The sequence below is a fragment of the Hylobates moloch genome, unplaced genomic scaffold (genome assembly GCF_009828535.3).
Source record: "Hylobates moloch isolate HMO894 unplaced genomic scaffold, HMol_V3 SCAFFOLD_17, whole genome shotgun sequence".
Lineage (NCBI taxonomy): Eukaryota > Metazoa > Chordata > Mammalia > Primates > Hylobatidae > Hylobates > Hylobates moloch.
In genome coordinates, this window is record NW_026652292.1 from 58,825,037 (window position 1) to 58,847,302 (window position 22,266).

Genomic DNA, 22,266 nt, shown 5'->3' on the forward strand with positions numbered 1-22,266 from the left:
AGTTCACTCTAAAATGGGAGAGGAAATGAAGGTGTATTGCTTAAAACTCTTGAAGTGAAACCCCTGACCATGGATCAGACTGCCCTCCTTACTCAGCCTCTGTTTTGAAGCTGGTGTCCCTTTGTTCTGTTACAGGAATATTAGGAGCAGTATATCTTTCTCAGCTCCTCAGAAGTATCACATTCTCTCCCACCTCCACGCCTCCTTTCTCCAACTCTCCCTTGACCTCCAATTTCAGGTCTTTGCTTAAGTGGCATTTCCTCCAGGAAGGTTCCCAATCCCTCCAAGTTTAAGGTCAGTGTTTTCCCTTGTGTCTGCTCAGCAATACCATAGTATATTTCCCTATCGCATCATTTGTCTCAATGCACTGCTCCATTAGACTCTAAGTTCCATAAAAACAATCACTATGGGCCAGGCATGGTGGCTCACACCTGTAATCCCAGCACTTTGGGAGGCCGAGGCGGGCGGATCACGAGGTCAGGAGATCGAGACCATCTTGGCTAACACGGTGAAACCCCGTCTCTACTAAAAATACAAAAAATTAGCCAGGTGCGGTGGTGGGTGCCTGTAGTCCAGCTACTTGGGAGGCTGAGGCAGGAGAATGGCGTGAACCTGGGAGGCGGAGCTTGCAGTGAGCTGAGATCGCGCCACTGTACTCGGGCCTGGGCGACAGAGCAAGACTCTGTCTCAAAAAAAAAAAAAAAGTCACTATGTATCATGTTCAACTTTGCATCACAACACCAATCTATCATAGTGCTGAGTAAAAAGTAGATGCTCAATAAGTATCTGCTCAGTAAATCAATGAATAATACAAACAGAAATAGCCACTGAAATAACATGATGAATTGAAACAAAGAAAAATAAAGTAAAATTAAAAGTAAAATAAAGTATAATTAAAAGGCTTTTTCCAAACACAAATAAATATAATATGGAAATATTTGTAATTTAGCTGGCAAACAATTTTCTCTCACTTATTTATAAGGATTCATAGATAAGAGAACTATAGGGCTCCTGTAAATCTTTAGACTGATGTTTTCACTTTGCCAAAGAAGAAAATATGTCTTGTAAATACTAAAAAAGAAGTGTCCAATGTCACACAGATAATGAAATTCTACAATTCTTGGCATATACTGCAGTCATCTGAGCAATCACCCATTACTTGGGATATACAGTAAAACCAGCAAGATTCAGTCATGACTGTAAGTATGGTGGGAGAGGAATCGTCTGAGAGGAATCAGGATTCACTGCTTGGAAAAATGAATACTATCCACACAGATAAAAAAAAAAATATTGCATAAGCAAGTTTTAAGAAGGAAATAGTTTATGTAAGAAAAATTCTAAGTAATGCAATAAAGAACATAATAAAGATAAGAGTCAGTAAACTTGTCACATCTGTAAGTTTTTTACAACTTCACAATCTTTTCCAAAAATATCTTCTTACGTATATTGCCATCTCTTTTGCCTTAAAAAATCTGTCTGTTAGAGTTATGTACACTTAGAGTTGAGGGTTGTCCTTCCTCCTTGTTGCTTGAAGAAGTCTATATAGGGCTGAAAACATTTGCAACATCACAAAATTTATGGAACATTAAAAAGTAGTGCACTTTGGCCTTGTAACAAGTTATCTTTTACAGAACGCAAATATGAATGTCTTATAATACTTCCAGGCCATTAATCATTCCTAATGAAGATAAACATTCATTCACGTCTGTGATTTATCACAGTAGGTAAATGACACATTAAAGGTCACTGTATAGGAATCTATTTCTGGGATAACTTTTCATTCTAATATTGATAATTACCTATAGAAGCAGAGCAGTTTAATATGACCTTATATTTATAAACTATATTTTAGATGTTTCTTATGTTGAAGAGGATAAAATTTTGTTTTCAATAAGGGATTCCCCTCCTAACAAGAACCAAAAATAAGCAATGTATATACTTCTAGTTCTGACAACATGGCAGTCAAAGGTAACCTGACAACTATATCCCAACTCCCATCAACACAGTTTAAATATCCTCAAACATTCTGATATAATGGATAAAATATAACAATTGTTTTAAACACATAGCTGAGTTTGTAAGGAGAACAGAAAACTCTCAGAGGTCAAAACAAAGACTAAAAGTATATGCGAATGGGCCTGCGAGTGACATGCAACTGTTATGGGAGGTTATCGGTCTCAGCAATCTATGGGTTTGTGGTTTAATTTGGGGACATAAGATTAGGCTTTGGGCCCATGTTAGGTATTGGAATAGTGACTCAGTATTCTGGATAAAAGCCTGGACCTAGAAGGGCTACATTACTCAGTGAAAGGGTAAAATTCTAACCAATGAGCAAGCAAATTTCTTTTATTTCAAGATCTCTAAATATAGGGATTTTAAAGGGCTTCTGTGAAAAACTCAATACTCTGAGCCTATATCTCATATTAGATTGGAGAGCAAGTTCATACTCCCAGAGGGTCTATGAAACTGTATTCCAAAGAGTTCACATAAAAAACTGGTCCTACCTTGGTGATATCCTTGAAACTACTGCCAGAAGCAAAGAAAGGCATTCTGAGGGGCACTTTACCACTTACACAGTATTTTCCAGGGTGGAATAATGCCAATCTCCTTAACAATAGCTAAGTAAAAAATTATAAAACAGGAGAGAGAAAGCAACCCGCCATGCAAACACAAGAAACTGCTATAACAATTGGTCAAGAATATCAAATAAGAGGATTATCAAATGGAAACTAAAAAATAGGGATTTTTTTTTACATCATGAAACTATACAACAATAAATTGAAAATATGAGAAAAGAAAGCATTAAAACATAGATTTGATGAAGAATCAAAGAGAACTAATAGAAATGAAAACAGTAATTAGAGTTAAAAATTCAAAGGATGAGTTAAAACTAGAACTGAAGAAATAATTAGTAAGCTAGAAGGCAGATCTGAGGAAATGTCTCTAAATGCAGCATAGATAGATAAAAAGACTATAAAAAGAAAGGTTAAGAAATGTGGAAGATAAGATGCAATATATAACTAATAAACTAATACTAGTACTAATATTTCTACATAACTAATATTCCAGAAGGCATGAATAGAAGAAAAAATAATATTCAAAGAGATAATGGCTAGTGTTTTTTTCATAACTGATAAAAGACACATCCTTCACATTCAAGAAACACACCAAATATTAGCAAAAAAAAAAAAAACCGTTTAAATCCACACCCAATCATATTATAGGGAAACCACAGGACAACAAAGACAATGAGAACGTTTTTCAAGCAATCAGAGAAATGGTAGCTTATCTAAAAAGAACCCGAACCAAGTTGACGGACTACAAACTTCTCAACAGCAACAACGACAACCTCAAAATAACTGAGAAATAATTATTGAAAACTAATTGTTAATCTGGAATTTTATATCCAGTTACATTATTACTCTCAAGTAAGACTGAAAATAAAGATATTTTCAGGCAAAGACTAAGAGAATTTATCATTCCCAGTTGCTCACTGAAGTAGCTTTTACTGGAGAACATATTTTTAAGAAAGAAAAAAAGAAATGAATAACAAGCAAAATGCAATGATAAACAGAGAAATAAACACATAAGTATATCTAAATTATGACTGAAACAACAAAAACAGTGACTGTTTTGAGAGACATTTGAAACAAAACAAAATACCAGACAACGTTAACACATAATTTAAGATGGGAGAGCAGTGGCTAAAATTAAAGCCTCTGAAGATCCTGAATTGTTCAAGAGAATGAGAGAAGATAAAAGGTGTGAAAAACAGAAACCACAAAACAAGATTCCAGAGATAAAATTCGAACAGATCAGCAAGGAGAGTAAATATATTTGGATTAAATTTGACTTAGCCAGAAACATATTCTCAAATAGGATACAAAATAAAACCAGTTACTGCTATTTTCTTACAGAGATATATCTAGTGTCTAATAATGGAAAAATTTAGAAGAAAGTGAAAAAGATATACTAGGCAAATATTAATCAAAAGAAAGCTATTATAGATATTTCAATATCCGGTAGCATAAACTTAAAGGCAAAAAGTATTAGCCATAAAGCAGTGTCCACATAACTATAAAAGGAACAGTTAATCTGTAAAGAAGATATTATACCTGAACTTGTAGTCACCAAATAACTTAGTACAAACTATATAAAACAGAAATGGGCAGAATTGTAAAGAGAAACTGACCACCATGGGAGATTTTAACAAACATCTCTCTGCAACTGATAGAAGAACAGACAAAAATGTATAAGTATACAGAAGATTTTTTCATAACACCTGATTTAACAGACTGTATAGTACCCTGTAACTAACAAGAAAATGTAATTTCCAGATATAGACAGAACCATTAAAATATATGACCAATAAATACTAAGTCACAAGGCAAGTATCAGGAAATACAAAAAAAGTCATATTGGCCTATTCTCTAATCACGCACAAGTAGAAATCAATAGGCAAAGATGTTTTTAAAAACCAATAGACAACAAAAAAAAAACCATACATACATATTTGGAAATTAAAACATATGCTTCTAGATAATTCATATTTCAAGGAAGTGACATATTAGTAATTAAAACCTTTTAATATTTGATGATCATAATCAAATTAATATATCAAAACTTGTGCAGGTGGCTAAGGTGGTTCTTAGAAAATTCATAGCCTTAAAATAATATGAGAGAAAACAAAGACTCAAAATTCATGTGGCAGGTGCATAAATATTAAAACAAACAAGTAACAAAGTAAACCCCAAGAAAGGAAATAAAATAGCAGAAATAAACAGACAATATTAACAAAACAAACAGGCTTTCAACAAGAGTGAAATAAAATAGACAAACTGTCAGCCTGATAAAGGAGACAAAAGAAGATGTAGATAAGTAATTATTAGGAACAAAAGGAGATATACCTAATGCTAAATGACGAGTTAATGGGTGCAGGAAATCAACATGGCACATGGATACATATGTAACAAACCTGCACATTGTGCACATGTACCCTAAAACCTAAAGTATAATAAAAAAAAAAATTTAAAGGTATAACAGATTTTTAAAATCATATAAAATAGTATAAACAACTTAAAGCCAATAAATTTTAAAACTCAGATAAAACACAATATTCTAGAAACATGTAACTTCACAAATCTACACTTTTAATCATTAAAGAAATTAAATTAATACTATAGTTTAAAAATCTGTTCCTTGCCAAAACATATATACATCAAGGTCAATTCATAGGCAATGTATTTAAAATCCTCAAAGAACAAATAATCCATACGTTAGACTATTTCAAGGTATAGAATAAAAATCATACCATTTGTTGGGTGATTATTGTAGCCCAGGGACTGGTTCCAATACCAAGTGTTTTACAGGTATTACTTAATTTAAATTTTGACATATCTCCACAAGGTAGGCTACATTTTACAGAAAAGGAAACTGAAACTCAGGACAGTGCCTCCCACTCAGTGCCCTGAGTAAAAGGTAATACAATTACTATAAGGTGAAGCAAAGAATGAAACCCAAGCAGTCTTGTTCCAGAATTCCACATCTTAACCCTACTTTATATTGCTGCCTCTCTAAAAGTAGAAAAGAATGGAATGAAAGAATAAGGAGTATAGTATTCCCCCTTATCCTTGGCAGATACATTCTAAGACCCCAGTGGATGCCTGAAACCATGGATAGTCCCAAACTCTATACACACTGTTTCTCCTAGGCATACATACCTATAATAAAGTTTAATTTATAAATTAAGCACAGCGAGAGATTAACAATAACTGATAATAAAAAAGAACAATTATAATAATATACTGTAATAAAAGTTATGTAAATGTGGTTTTCCCCCACCCCCACCTCGAAATATCTTATTGTACTCTACTCACTATTTTCAGACCACAGTTGACTACAGGTAACTAGAAACCATGAAAAGCAAAACCGGCCGGGCGCGGTGGCTCAAGCTTGTAATCCCAGCACTTTGGGAGGCCGAGGTGGGCGAATCACGAGGTCAGGAGATCGAGACCACGGTGAAACCCCGTCTCTACTAAAAATACAAAAAATTAGCCGGGCGTCGTGGTGGGCGCCTGTAGTCCCAGCTACTCGGAGAGGCTGAGGCAGGAGAATGGCGTGAACCCGGGAGGCGGAGCTTGCAGTGAGCAGAGATTGCGCCACTGCACTCCAGCCTGGGCGACAGAGCGAGACTCCGTCTCAAAAAAAAAAAAAAAAAAAAAAAGAAAAGAAAAGCAAAACCACATATATGGGCAGAGGGGGACTACTCTTTGATTTATTTTATGATGCTAATATAATCTTGATACCAAAATCCAAGATAGTGTCAGGAAGAAAAATTACTGGCTAATCCAATGGGTGATTAAAGATGCAAAAATCCTAAATAACAAACCAAACCCAACTCGTTCTAAAAATAGTACATTGTGACAAACATAGTTTCACTGACATTTAAAGGATTTATTTAAACAGATTAAAATTCAGCAGAATAAAAAACGAATGATCACCTCAAATTATGCAGAAAAATAATTTGGTAAAATTTAATATCCATTGATTAACAAAAAAATCATTCTTAGCAAGACAGAAAGAGAAATGACTTTCCTTAACTTAAAAGTAATCTACCAAAAACACACAAAAAAATACTTCGTGGTGAAATTCTGGCAGCATTCTCTTTAAAGTCAGAAATGGCAATCCCTATTGCCTGCAGTCACCACTTTCATTCAATATTTTACTGGAGGTCTTAGCTTGGGCAATAAAGAGGAAAAAACCTACTAGTATTAACCTGAAAAATCCAACACTACCATAAAATACTTAAATGTATGTTTCTGTATTTGGTATTCTGTATTCAGCACACCAATCCAACGGCATTTCCTCATCAGCAACAAGTAATCTGAAATACAGTTTTATAAGAAAGGTAACATATATAACTACCAAAAATTTATTAAGGTACCTAGAAATTAATATTTTTTTAAAAAAGCAAGACCTGCACAGAGAAAATAAATTATCAATTTTATTTAAAGATATAAAAGATCTCGATAAATGGAATTTATTAATAATTCTCCACAAATTCACAAATTCAAAAAAAAATTTTTTAAATCCAATGGAACCGTTCATGGAATTTCATAAGCTGATCTTAAAATTCAGATTAGTTAAGAGCAGAAATTCTGAATTTGAACAATAAAAGAAGCCTTGGTCTTATCAAATATCAATACTTTTTATAAAACTCTAGAACAGGGCCAGTGAAACAAAATGGGAGAGCTGGGAGCACTTATGTATCTATGGAGAGAAGTGGTATTATAAGTCAGCAAGGATAGAACAGGAATGAAGCTGAGACAACTGTTTACCCATACATCAAGAGATATATTTAGATTCCAACTTCACACTATGAACAAAAATAACTTCTAGGTGGATTAAAGGACTAATGGATTAAAGAAAAACTTACAAACTCTAAGGAGAGCAAACAACCTATAATCTTCTGAAAAAGACATAAAAAACACAAATCAGATTCACAATTTGCCATTAAAAAAGCCAGTCTAGAAGATATTTGCAACCCTCAAATAACCGGAAAATAGAAAGTACACTTCCACATCAGTATGGAATCCTGCAGGGATTCCACAGCAAGAACAAGCAACTCAGAGACGAAGAAATCTGAACAACAAATGCCAATAAAGGAAATGGTACTCAACCTCAACAGTCATCAAGGAAATAAAAGTTTTCGTAATTGTGAGGTGTCATTTCATACCCACTCGAGTTGCAAAACAAGTAAATCAGATTATTCCAAGTACTGATGAGGATACAGGCACACAGGCACTCTTATAAAACAGTCGGTATGTAAACTATTTTGAGAGCAACTTGACAATGACTAGTAAAAGGTGCCTTCCCAATGACCCAGCAGTCCATTTCTAGGTGTCCACACAGAGAAACTCTCAAAGTTATGCACAAGGAAATACAGGTAAAGATGCTTGTTGCACATTGTTTGTAAGGGCCAAGAAAGTAGAAAGTAGAAAAACGGATAAACTATGGATTTTTAAATACAGTAAATAAACATATAAATTATGGTTAACTCATTAAGCAGTGACTTTAATTCATCTCTACATAAACAGGAAAAAATTTTGAAACATAACTTTTGAGCAAAAAGAGTTGTAAAATATCACCTAGTTTGATAACATTTATATACATTTCTAAACACGCAACAATTGTATATAATGTTATGGATATATATGTATGTAATAAAAGTACAAAAGGCTTTAGCATAAGTCACAACTTTAAAACAGTGGGGAAGGGGAGGCAATGTGGTTTAGGTGTATTTGTAATAGTTTATTTCAGACAAAAAGATAAAGAAAAATGTTAAAATCTGTTTATCTTTTTGGTAGGCGGGCATATTATTTTCAGTCACTTTAAGTGTGTGTGGACGGCTTTATAAGAAAGTTTAAATAAATTGTTATCACATTCTCACCGAGGAACTCATTTAGCAGATACTTAAAAAGTAATAGGAAAAGATATTTTAAAAAGTAATAGGAAAACAACAATCACCCATTCCCCTATCTACACAGAGCTAACCATTGATATTTTCTGTTTTTTCTTTCCATATAATTAAACATAGTATTATTCTGTGTATATTGTTACAACCTTTTACTTTGTTCTTAACATACTACAGGCATGTTTCCTTGTCATTATTTTAAACTAGTAAAATTTACACATAGCCATGGTAAAAAAAATTTTTTAACTGCTCAGGAGGGTATAGAAATGAAGAGCCTTCGTCCTTCCCTAGACTTCCAGTGCCGAGAGTTTCCCATTTATCAGGTCCAGAAATTAGGCTTTTCTAACTAAGCAGAGTGGAGTACCTCTGTGGTGCCACTGGGTGGAGGCAGAGCTCTCAAGTTGTAATCTTTGGCATGAGTTACTTTTTAGAGATAATAAATTTGATCACAGCATTTCTTTCTTTTTTTTCTTTTTTGAGACTGAGTCTTGCTCTGTCGCCCAGGCTGGAGTGCAGTGGCACAATCTCGGCTCACTGCAGCCTCTGCCTCCAGGGTTCAAGCATTTCTCCTGCCTCAGCCTCCTGAGTAGCTAAGATTACAGGCGCACGCCACCATGCCCAGCTAATTTTTGTATTTTTCGTAGAGAGAGGATTTCATCATATTGGCTAGGCTGGTCTTGAACTCCTGACCTAGTGATCTGCCTGCCTCAGCCTCCCAAAGTGCTGGGATTACAGGCATGAGCCACCGCGCCTGGCCTGATCACAACATTTCTAAAACATTAAATTTAAAATCAACTCTTGTACTTTTTTCTGATTTAAAAGTTTAAATTTGCCTGTATTCCACAATCACTTAAAACCAGAATAATTATTCACATTTAGTACAATTGTTTCCTTTTAATGGACATACGGATATCCAATACTTCCGCCCCCAACCCAAAAAGTGTTTTTTAAAAAGCAAAGAAAAAAACTAGTTAATCTAGATAATGCACCTTCTTGCACAATTCAGATATTAAACATGGATTTTAAGGAGGAAATTCAACTTTTAAAAGCTATAGTTTTCAAACAAAAGCATGTACTTATGAATCAGTGTTGCAACTGGCAAGCTTAAGGGCATATAATGCAAATAAACAAATACAAACTGACAATATTCTAACTGCAGAGCAGGCCCAGATCTAGACATAACTTTGCAACCATCACGACCTTGCAGTGTGGAGCAAGTGAAATGAATGCAGTCAAACACTTCTAGTTTTGCTGTATTTACAATCTGTCCACTCTTCCTGCCTCCTTTAAGAGTTGAGTGCCGCCTCACTCTCCTTGCATTAACTGCCGTCAAACCAGAGAAGTAAAACCAGCAAAATAATACAAGTACATACCTAGAGTTAGTTAGTGGTAGAGCTAGGATTCAAATCCCTGTTTCCAAGATCTTCCCCTAATTTTTATTTCTACTATACATTAAGCGGCCATTTGAAAGGATATTTTCCCTGAAAGCTCAGCACTTCACTCCTACACTGATTTGGCATTTATAGTGTGCTATCTTTAATGTCAATTATGTTTTTATGTGACTCCTCATTTCAATTTAATTACAAGCAATGTTTTAAAAAAAAGTCTTATATTCAACAATATAATGTTAGATGTAACAGTTGCCCAAATAAACATTTAATAATCAAATTTATAAAGCATTCAGCTTTCTTTAAAGTGTGTGTATAAATATATAATATAAATATACATAGACAAAGTATTTATATATGCATTTCATATGGTATTCTCAAATAGTAAATATTTAAATTACTAACAAAAGGAAAGAGAAAATGAAGGATAAACCAAATTTTTTCTCATAGATTTCGAAGCACATGATTCCTAAAAGGACATGGGAGAAAATTACTTTGAAACCTGTACCAACACCTTTTGTTGAACTTGCCACTTACCAGGAAATTGTGACACTATTGGAGGTGTGTCTTCATCTAAGTCATCAACTCCTCCAGCAATTGGATAGGGTGGAATGGAGACTCTGGGCATCACCACCCAGCTGTGATCAGAATAAAGGGAAGAGGTCAGGCTGGGGAGTCCTGAGTTATGGGCTATCTGAAAGCCACAGATCTTCTCAATTTGTTGCCAGCGAAAAAGTCGTTCTCGTAAACAAGTTGTCAACTCAGAGAGAGCTTTCCTGGAAAAGCCAATAAAGAAATTACTTACTGCATCAAAAGGTCTTTAATATGGCACTGAAAAAAGGCAATACATGAACAGACCATGGCAATTAACTAATTTCAAGAAGAAATACCCACTCTTAAAACTAATGTAAATTATGTAATTATATAAATGATAAATATAAATTGTTTACAAATTACCCATTTTAACACAATAAACAATAAAGCAAATAAAAGCGAAAACAACATTCTTACTTTGCTTCCAGAATTTTGTGGTCTACCTCATCCAGGGAGGAGCTGTGTGCGACGTGCAGAGTCCCAAAGACTGTGCTTCTCTTCTTTTTAATTTTTTCTGCCTAGAAACCGAAAAGGACTAAATAAGGGCTAGGTTTGAAAAAAATACAGAAATTTTTGTATATATAACATAATAAAGCTTATTTTGGTTTTGAATATATTAGCAATCATAAAACCAGTAGAGAATTACTAGCCAAGATATCCCTGCATTCCAAAAAAGAAAACAGACGAGGGAGAAAACGTGCTTTCCTAAGCCAATCGATGTAATTCAAAACTTTATTCTGGAGAATTTTTCTCTTATTTCTATGGTTCAGGAAGGCCCGAATCTTGTACTAAAAGTAACAGAAAAACATTAACTATATCATACTACAATGGTGCTAGTGAGTGAACTAAGCTTTTAAATTTTTTTGCTAGAATTCAGATTACGACTTATTCTCATTCCACACAATTTAAGTGTCAAAATTAATTTCCAGTAACTACTAACCTGAATCAGATATGAAGCAGCAACCTAGAGGAAAAAAGCTCTGTATAAAACTTTTATGATAATGATAAAAAAGAATAATGTTTAAAACACTAAGGTCACTTTGAAAAGTATACACTTCTCCAAATGCAGTAATTTTAATTTAAAGCTTATGATTACTAGAGTCTATTTACACAATAAATTCCAGTTTGAAAAAAGAATCTGTAATAATAAAACTTTTATTCAGATCTGTGCATCCCAGTTGAGTAATCCCTCTAAGAATGCAGCCTAAGAAACAAATTTAGTAAACTTTGAAATACAAGAGAGTACCTCATCTTTAGCAATAGCTAGCTGCATTTCAGCGTTTTGTCTTTTAATATTGTAGTATTGCACTTCTACTTCATGTGTTAACTGAAGCCATTTCTGAAGTGCATCTGGAACAGACCAACTGCTTCTCAGTTCAAATTCTTTTTCGGCCTTTTTCAGAGCCATGCGAACCTGGAAGAAGGAAAGGAAGGAGGCAGGAAAGGAGAGAGGGAGGAAGGATGGATTAAAATATTTTTTAGAACCCAAACTAAAAGAAAAAGCTATTTTAATTATGCTCTTTGTAAACATCGTTTTAAACTGCAAAGTCTAAATACAATAGATTTCTAGCATTAAAATTAAGGCTAACAACAGAGCGAGACTCCATCTCAAAAAAAAATAAAAAAATTAAGGCTGAGCTTCAAGTGCATCTTAAATCCACTAAGCAAAATTGTGAAGTCAAGGAGGGTAGAGAGGGCTTATTTATATCTTAAGCTGCAATATTTAGTTTTGTACGTTACGAAAACCAGACTCCACTGAGGGAGAAAAAAAATCAAGGGTATATACAAATTAAAACTGATCACATTTTCCCATAATGCATATTTCATTTATGAAGTATTATATAAAGAAGTGTCCAAAATTGAGTGGGTACACGTTCTACTCCTAATGTTTCCAGAAGAGCCTACTGTAGCTCCTTCACTATATACTCATTTTTTAAAATTTGTATTTTTCTGTAGTTTTTCATGACATCTTCTTTATGGCCAGTTACTTCTTACTGTTTCCAAGTATATCTGCCTATTATTGTCTGTTTTACCACTTCTGCTACATAATTCACTGCTTTGAATACACCAGAAAGTAGCTAAGTGAACATCTGCAGAGCATGTACAGATTTTGAGAAAACAGATTCTGAGTGAGAGTCTACTTGATTTTTCTCATGAGAAACTATGCATAGTCTTCACTATAAGCATGTCATAGCATTTCTTCCACCTGCCCTTTAATGGAGACAGACAATAAGTAGAGAAAAAACAAAAATGCTTGGTGGTTAGTTGATAAGTGCTAAGAAAAAGTACCATAAGGAAAGCTTCACTAAGGAAAGACACAGAACGAATAGATAATTCATTCTTGGAATGATTTACTTAAAAACTAGCAAGAGCTTTCAAACTAAAGATGTATAAAGATACAGGATGTAATTATGAAACTGTACACATACACTCACACTCAAGACCTTGAGGCAAAGCTACGAGCGACTACGGAGCATCCTGCGTGTCGAGCACCACCCCACAGATTAATTTTCCCCAAAGCTAACTAAGGACACTGAAGACCAAAGGAATGTTTGATCTGAACAAACCCAACTTATTTGAATAAACTTTATAGTGTGCCAGAATAAACCAACAAGAGTACTATACACAAACTTCTGATAAAGAAATAGAACAGCTGTCAGTTAGTGTGAAAACAAACAATTGTGTAGAAAAATGTATTTTAAGATTCCAAAATTAAAAACAAAATTCACAATGCAACACTAGGTGACAGTTCAAAAAGACACATTAAAGTAAGGGGAAGAGCACTAACTCACTGCAAACGAATCCCAAGCAACATCTGCCTACATAACTAACTGCAATGGCTTGGGACAATACTGTGTTTAATAAGTCAGTCGGGTAAGCTGTGTGGCGTCCCTGCTAATCTCTCAGGGAGATAAAATTTAAGCTCAGCTTCATGCAGACCTGCATAATACCACAAAATGTAAGTCCGCAAGCCCTTCTTCTCAGAAGATTTTAAAACTAAAATTTCTATACAATTTTCACGTTCAAGGAATTATACAGAGAATCTCAAAATTCATTCAAGTTACTCTCTTTAATCATAGATTTTTCTTAATATTTCCATAAGTGTATTTCCCCTAAAAGAGCTCAAAGGAAACACATTTAACATAAAAACTACTTATATATTTTTAGCATAAATTGAAGCTGAACAATGTTTAGATTGATTGCCAAACAATGACTCAAACTTGTGGAAAGTCTGACCTTCCAATAGTGGCAACTATTTAACTGTTTTCTCTGCTATTACTCATAAATGTTTCATTTGATCTAAATCCCAATCCTTAGTTTAAATCACATTGTTGTTTATAGGGGAATGAACACAGAAAAAAACTGAGTAATAAACAGCTTTTGCAAACAATATATAACTGTTTAAAAATGTAATAGTTATTTACATGATTTTTGTATCTTAGGAATAAAACAACAGTAAGTAAAAACATGATGTCACAAAAACAGCCTAAACATCTGAAAACTTGGTTTTTAGACCCAAGTGTATTATTTATCATCTCTGTAACCTTCAGTAAGTTCCTAAGGCTTATTGTCTCACGTATAATAAGGGTATTATCACTTGCCCTGATTAAAGGCTTCCTGAGACTTTTTCTAAGAAACTAATTTGTGAAAACTACTTAAATCACACAAAATATAAAGCAGTACTATTAGTCACCCAAAGTCTCTGTTCTAGGAAAAATAACACTACATAGAAAACATACCAGATTTTCCTGACTTCTAAATTTATGTTGATTATTCTCCAAACAAAATACAGTAATTCCTTGAACTACGTGGAATTGTGGGTTATGTCATATTATACATCATTTCTCAGTTAAACTTATTTCTACAAGCAAAGCTTTTAATAGCAGTATAAGAAGACACAGACTTTGGAATATGACATGCAAAATCTTGCCTTTACCAGTTAATAGCTGTGTAACCCAAGGCAAATAACTTATCTGGCCTCTCTACACAGCTCATTTGTAAATGAAGATAATACCTATGTGTTGTGAGGATTAAAATTTATGAGCAAACCACTGGCAATGTGTGTAGCATACACTGCTGGCACACAGTAAGCCCTCAGAAAATTGTGTTTCTTATTAATGTAATCATGCCAGACAGTGTTCTTTTTAAAATACCAATTTCCTTCCTTTAAGCCACCTTTTATTGACCCAGGATCTAATAAGATTATTCATACCAATAATACCAATACATCATATTTTGGTAACTTCGGGGTCTACTGAGGTGTGCATGGTCTCTCTCCCAAAGCTTCAAGTTAGAATGTCCATAATTCTTGGGCCCTTTTTTTATATTGTCTCTTCTCCCTCACTGTGAGGCAGTCACCTGTGAAGTACTACCATCAGTTTATATCTCTGTAGAAGAATTCCAAACTACTGTTTTCTGATTCGCTCCTTTTTATGTACAAAGTTTAGAAAGACAGAAATATACCAGAACAAACCGAGAGTTGGACGTCTTGGTGGAAAAAGGCAGGGAGTTCTTACAGGAGTGCAAAGGGCATAGTACCCACTTCTCGGATACAGTATGATTTCGACTAGGCCTTTTTTGTCAACTCCCTGATTCTTTGCTACATTCTGTGCTGATATGGTTTGTTAGTTGAATGGGGCATGACTGTAAAATACATCTAAGAGTCCTTAGACGGAAGAGCTCCAAAAAACAGACATCTGGGGGTGTGAGAGAAGGAGTGGTTAACAGTTACAAAAAAGATGGCTGTGTTCAGTCAGACACATTCTCATAAAATGACAATCTTGAAGGAAACAGTAATGCACAGTGCATATTTTCTCATGAGTTGATCTTAAGTCATTCATCACTTAATTTGCATTTCTTATTTAGCACTCTATTAAGAAGGAAGCAACAGCGCATAAAATGAAGTGGAGGCAGAACATCTAAGTTCTTGCCCCTGCTTTATAACTGAGTCACCTCTAATTTTGAGCAAGTTTTATGATCCTCATTTTGTTCTTCGGTTTCATTATCAGTAAAGAAAGCATCAAAGTCAGAAGGAGGAGATGAGACCACAGAAGTAGAGGCTGGAATGATGCGCTTTGAAGACAGACGAAGGGGCCATGAGCTGAGAAACGTGGGTGGCCTTTACCAGTGGAGGAGGCAAGGAAAGGAAAGACGTCCTCCCCTACGGCCTGCAGAGGGAACACAGTCCTGCAGGCTCGCCTCAACTCACTCTGACCTCCAGAACTTTACGATGATAAATTTCTATTTATTTAAACCACTAAGTTTGTGCCTTTTTTTTTTTTTTTTTTTTTTTACAGTGGGAACAGGAAACTAATGCATCTGTCTATAATTAAATTCTGCCAGCACCTCACCTTCTCCAAAGGACTCTGTGCAATGCCTAAATGCCTATATTCTATCTTAAGTAACTGAACAGGAGAAACAGGTATTGGAGAGGAGCTTCAGAACTTTCAGCAGATTATGTTCTAAAACTATTTAACAGGATTGAAATGAATGTTTAATAGAAATCCTTTACCTCTGCAGAGAAGTTCAAAATTAGATATACTTTATCTTACTACATTATAGTCAGAAACTTAAACATATTACAGATGTTAAACAAATACCTTAAATTTACTCAAGACAATGAAGATGGCAAGGTAAGATTTCACGAATGAGTGAACATGATGGTAACTATCTTTCAGTTACTACTGTGTTATTTTGCTATATGAACTTTGATCAATGCTAACAACATAAACAAATGATTCTTTTATCAACTGAGGAACAGTACACAATGGAACTAAATGTAGGAAACTGAAGAAAAACAGGACCTGGCTCCTCAGAGTGGCAATGTTAATATCTTTACAAGTGATTTTTTTTTTAATGTAAATACCTGTTCCAATTCCTGTTCTGCATACTGACGTCTACTCAATTCACATTCAGCTCCCTCCCTTAGCTCTCTCAGCCGACAAGCCTCCTCCTTTGCATAATTGATTTCATCCATCATTTTGCGCTCTAAATTTTGCTTTTCTACAGCAACATTTCTGTTTTCTTCCTGTGCCTTTTCAAGCCTTATAGAACAATAAAAATAAAAATTCCTCACAAAAATTTCCAGTTTTATTTTTTTTACAAAATAATGAATACTGTGTCAAGCAATTAAATACATATTTCAATCAGAAATCATAGCATTTTTCATTAGCCTTAAATTTGGTTAATAAAAATATCAGGCAACTTACTATACAGCTATTTTGGTTATCCTGGGCTCAAATGACAGGGAAAGCAGGGAAATACTCTTCCGCAAAAAGCTTTTCAAAAATTCCTAATTATTTAAATCAAGTTAAAAATAAAACTTAACTACACATCTAATTCCACTATATTTGACTTACCTCCACTGTTCTTCTACTCATTTATTCTCAAGTATACACATTTATAATAAATCTGTAATTATAAAAGTATAGTTTTCTAAAAATGTGAAATCAAATATGCATATATTCCTGATGTGTATAATAACCTAAATGTGTTTAAGCATATGCCCATATTACTTTTTTTACAAATTGTATTTGCCTACATAAATGAGTTATGATTTTTCTGAACTTACCTCTCTTGTAAGTCCATTAGACTTTGCTCTGCAGTTTGTAAGCTCTCTAAATCTTTCATCATTTTTGCAACATGTTCTTTTGATGTCTTATTCTGCGTATAAGCAAACCAGCACCCTCCAACACCAATTACTATAGAAACTGTGAGGATAAAATCTTTCATCCAGTTATGAGGTGGGCCTATTAAGAGAATTACAGATGATTAAATTAATCTTTGAGTATGACAGTGCCTCAATACAAAAAGGCACTTTTTAAGTAGTATCTAAAACAAAACCAAAAATTGGAGATCTCTTTCCCATGCACAAGCTCTAGCCTTTTAAAATTCTTTCTTCAAATAATGACTGTGCTTCTTGTAACTCTTTGATATACTAGACTTATAGAAGGGCAGAGGTAAACCCATATAGACACACCATGCCCCTGCTGGTGGGAGAAGGAGTGGCCAAAGTCATGGGGACCCTTGAAAAAGCAACAGCACCTCCAATCATATGCTGCCAGAATGGTCCTCTGTGGGGTGAAGGGAGTCATAAAAAGTATCACCACCATCATCCCAACTCCCTTCCTTCAGTCAAGCCAGGCAGCTGTCACGTTTCTGTCACACTTACAAACCTGATCACTCACCAAAATGTATTTTCCCCAAGGAGGCAGCTATATAACTAATTAGGTTAGGTTAATCAGTGATTCTCAAGGCTGGTGATAATTCCTCACCCACCCCTAGCAGACATTTGACAATTTTGGGTTGTCTCTACTTGGGGGAGTGGTTACTGGCACCTAGTGGGCAGACGCCAGAAGTATTGCTCAACACCCTACAGTGCGCAACACAACCTCCTCCCTGTGTCCCCCCTGCTGAAAACAAAGACCTATCCAGGAACTATCCTCCAGCCCAAAGAGTGACTAGTGCCAAGGCTGACAAAGCCTGCGTTAAATAGTAATAACGATTATTCAATTTTAGGTGTCTATATGCCAGAGATATGGGGGTTACTGGCATGATGTTAACCCCCAGCCTTATGTCTGAAACAAAGAGTGAGGAGCCAGGGCCTACTGCCTTCAGTGATACAAAACACAGAAATCACTATTCAGATTTCTTGATTTAGCCCAGTCAGTACACACTAATTTTCACGGGGCTCTCTGGAACAGAGACACAATGATAGCTAATATATTATTTTAATGCTCCACAGAGATACAGCTCACAGTGAAAAACTGCCTAAATACCCAGGCCTCCAACAGAAACATATTTTGAAGTTTGGTGACATAAAGAGTTCTACAGAAGTTCCTAGGCTGACAAGTCTGGGGTTTGGCTATGTTTGTGTAGTGTGATATGTAGCATGCCCTATGTCAGTGACTCTCAGTTCTCCATATTGCCAGAGTGTACACCCTCATCCTTCCACCTGTAGTGGAAGAAATGTACTGCTGAAAGCTACAATCTCAAAAGCATTTTTTATTTCTGCCTCACACTGAGATGTTCAATTCACGTTCTCCTTCAACTGTGAGCCCTATTCTCTGACCATAAATAACAATAAATAGATAAATAAGGTCCCACACTCAATAATAAGCACTACAGACTGGAAAAGATTTAAAAAAAACTCCTTTAAAATGTATCTCTGTTCATTTGACAATGCTGGTTTTTAAAATAAATCTACATAAGTGTTCTGACTATGGGGCACATTCACTCAATCATTCTAAGACAAACATATTTAAAATCATTAACTTTTTAATTGGTTTATTTAAATATTTGTTTACAATCTTTTTTAAGACTAGTTTGATTTCTTTTCAAATGACTTGGCAATATAATTTTGGGGGCTTAGAAAGGGGTTAGTTCCAAGATTAATAAAATATGAGTATTCCTGATCAAGTTGTAAATAGAAACAAATTCTATACTTTAATTCCTATTTTTACCAATCACTCACATGAGAAAAATTGGACAGAATCCCACAGAAGATAATCCCCCAATGGATTCAGTCTGGAAGTGAGGACAAGGAAAAGGTTGGAAAGGGCATCATCTCTATGGAACGCTCGGCATTTCAGCAGTGTTCTATTTCCTAGGGTTTGTAATTTCCACCAACAGTGCATTTCCACCAACTCTCATATGGGGAGTTCCAGCTGTTTCACCAGCTGCTCTTTTAGCCCAAGCCAAAAAAGAATCACCAGTAAAGTCATGAAATCTATTCAACCAATTCTAGTTACCCTTTTTTAGAAGGGCCATTCCCAAGATGGTATCATAGAAACCTGAAAATCTCCTAACTCCAAGAATACAGGCAGAATAAACATTAGTTTCCTACTTTATAACTTGTGGAAGCCACTTTTCTTGTATTAATTTTGTTATTCTTTTTTGACTAAAAAAAAAAACATAATTCCTTTAAAAAGTGTACTTTTCAAACACTTTCTCCCAAAGCTTTCTGAAAAATTTGAAATTAAATAAAACAAACACATTAAACTTCTCTTCTTGGGAAAAAATATTCCTGTCAAAGTAAATAAATACAAGGTTTATTTTCTTTACAGATATTGCATAACACTTTCCCAAATGTTTCTCTTCAAAACAATCAAATAACATTTTCTACTTCTTGCTCCTGCCAGTAGAGTTTGTTAATTTACAAAGCTTCAAGTGAGTCTTTGCTTTCCATCTATAGCTAAAAAACCCTTTTCTTGCTGTTTAGTGAAATTTTAGGCTCTACTGCTTCACGCCATCAAGATGGTTAGACTGTATTATTTTTTAAGAGATTCCTCAGTGAATATCCCATTACAGTAACATCAACATTAAAACTCCTCCAAAGATCCATAGTTTTAAATCTAAAAATCCTAAATTAACAGCTAAATATAGTTTTTTATATATAACTTCTTACATTAGTAACCAGCTTTGAAAATTTCACACTCATGTTTCAGTGACAGAAAATCCCATCCTATAAATCTTTTAAGATATTATTATACTTCTTTCACAGGTAATAGATGATTCTTCTTAGAGGCCTACTATCTTATTTTTCTCTTTCCTTAAATAACACAGAGATAATCAGGATATTCTTTTACATCATCCTCTGAGTGAGAGAGAATACTAACGTGTTAGAGGTCCAAACAAAACCACATCCAATGCCTTGAGCTGAAGCTTTTGTCTGTGACTCCGGTCACTGATTTTCAACTGGGAGATCATAAATGAAGGCTCGTGCACTGCTATCCTGTTTATTTGAAAAACACACACATATATATATTAAATGAAAATATTTCTAGTATACAAATTTAAATATTTGAGCAACACATTTAATACTTTACATATTACTGATGATCACTGTTGGGCCTCATCCATGTATGATTTAATAATTTGTTACATGTTTCAAAAACTTCTTCAGTGCAAACTTAGCTGTAGGAAGACTCCTGTATGTTAATAATTTAGTAGCTACATTGAAAAAGCTTTGGTTTTCTAAGGTTACTTTCTGTTATGACTTACTATAATTTAGAAATTTATAAAGTTGAAAAAAAAAATTTTTTTTTTTTTTTGAGACAGAGTCTCACTCTGTCACCCAGGCTGGAGTGCAGTGGTTCGATCTCAGCTCTCTGCAACCTCTGCCTCCCGGGTTCAAGCAATTCTCCTGCCTCAGCCTCCCGAGTAGCTGGGACTACGGGCACATGCCACCATGCCTGGGTAATTTTTTGTATTTTTAGTAGAGATGGGGTTTCACCATGTTGGCCAGGATGGTCTCGATCTCCTGACCTCATGATCTGCCTGCCTCGGCTTCCCAAAGTGCTGAGATTACAGGCATGAGCCACCATGCCCAGCCTAAAGTTGAAAATATTTTATAATCATTAATTGCTTCTGTCATTTATTATCCTTTCACAAAGGATAATAAAACCATAAGTAACATCTATAGCAGACCTTAAAAAACAATTTAGTTTTCAATTTAGATCATACTGATTTTCTTTAAAAGTATCAAAAAATCTGTACCTTTAACATTCTCACGTTTAACTGTTTAAAAATTGAACAAAGTACACTGAAGTCACAAGTGGGAAATAAAAAGCCTTCATGGATTGAGGTAGGTAGGTAGAGGAATTTATATAAGAAGTACTAAACCATTTTATTAGCTATGAAGAAAGCATGTAGGAGGCACAGGTAAAATAAGGAAATAAAATCACTTTAGTATGGACTGTAAATACAAGCAGCCCAGTATTCAACTAAGATTTCTTAACAACCAAGTATGATGCTAGTGAAGATTTCATTACACAAAGTCTAATAATAATAACAATGACAATAAATACAGGCATATAATACATGCTGGGTCCTGTACCAATGACTTAATACTCAAGAAAACCTTGTAATAGTGTTTCCATTTTATAGGTGAAGATACTTGTGAGAGGTTGAGTAACTTGACTAAGGTTACATAATTAGTAATAGGTAAGGCAACGATTCAAACCCAAATATGTACGATTCCAAAGACTACTCTGAAACACTACATTTTGTATAGAAAGATATCAGTACTCTCTAAGTATGGAGAAATTACAGGAACTCCTATGAGGCATCTATAAAACCTTAAAGAGCGAAGAACTCTAACATTCCCTCTCTAAAATGCCTTCCTTTATCTTCTCCACAGGTACTTTCCTATAATGCTTCCCTTACACCTTTAACATGACACTTATCAAAATGCATGAAGGCAAAGACTATGTCTTATCTCCGTATCCCCAAAGCCTAATGTAGTACTTGCCAAAAGTAGAAGCTTGATAAATGTTTGTGTAATAGCTGAACGAACGTATGCATGGATGGATGCATGAATAGCAAACTGTCAATAGACTAAGAAAGACAATGAGATGTAGTAAAAAATATATAACAAAATTTTATGCAAGATTCAGTATGAGTCCAGAGATAAAAATGATTCCACCTGAGTGGGTAAGGGTGTCAGGGAAGGCCACATAGGCCTGAAAGAAATGAGGTGGTATGTGTTGGGTGAAGAGAGCCTTAGTATAATGTTTGGTAGTAAGAATTACCGAGTATAGAAAACACAGTGAAAGGTTTAAGATAACCACTACAGCCAACAGAAAACATAGTTTTGGCTACCTTTGGTAGATGTAAAGGGTTTTAATGTCACAGAAAAGAAACATCATAATGGACTGTTGTAGGCCAACCATCTAGAATATGTAATACATTTTCTTATACATTCTTGTAACTAGCTCTTATGTCTACAGATACCATATAAAGAGCTCTGGAACTTTACATAATAATTGAAATTAATTGATATTGCCCCTTTAAGTTGACTCATCTAATTTC

At 34.7% G+C, this 22,266-nt stretch overlaps 1 protein-coding gene across 3 annotated transcripts in view; it reads right to left on the reverse strand.

Annotated features, from left to right (window-relative positions):
* The window catches only part of STIM2 (stromal interaction molecule 2), a 178,786-nt gene that overhangs the window by 10,476 nt on the left and 146,044 nt on the right, over positions 1-22,266 (reverse strand). For 2 of the 3 annotated variants that reach the window (XM_058430140.1, XM_032135446.2), the window contains exons 5-11: positions 20,073-20,188; positions 17,027-17,204; positions 16,322-16,499; positions 11,702-11,869; positions 11,396-11,419; positions 10,873-10,973; positions 10,399-10,637 (exon numbers count right to left, since the gene is read on the reverse strand). In XM_058430140.1, the coding sequence (XP_058286123.1) occupies positions 10,399-10,637; positions 10,873-10,973; positions 11,396-11,419; positions 11,702-11,869; positions 16,322-16,499; positions 17,027-17,204; positions 20,073-20,188 (1,004 nt within the window). The remainder of the gene's footprint in view (positions 1-10,398; positions 10,638-10,872; positions 10,974-11,395; positions 11,420-11,701; positions 11,870-16,321; positions 16,500-17,026; positions 17,205-20,072; positions 20,189-22,266) is intronic. The other variant, XM_032135447.2, reaches the window with a different exon arrangement.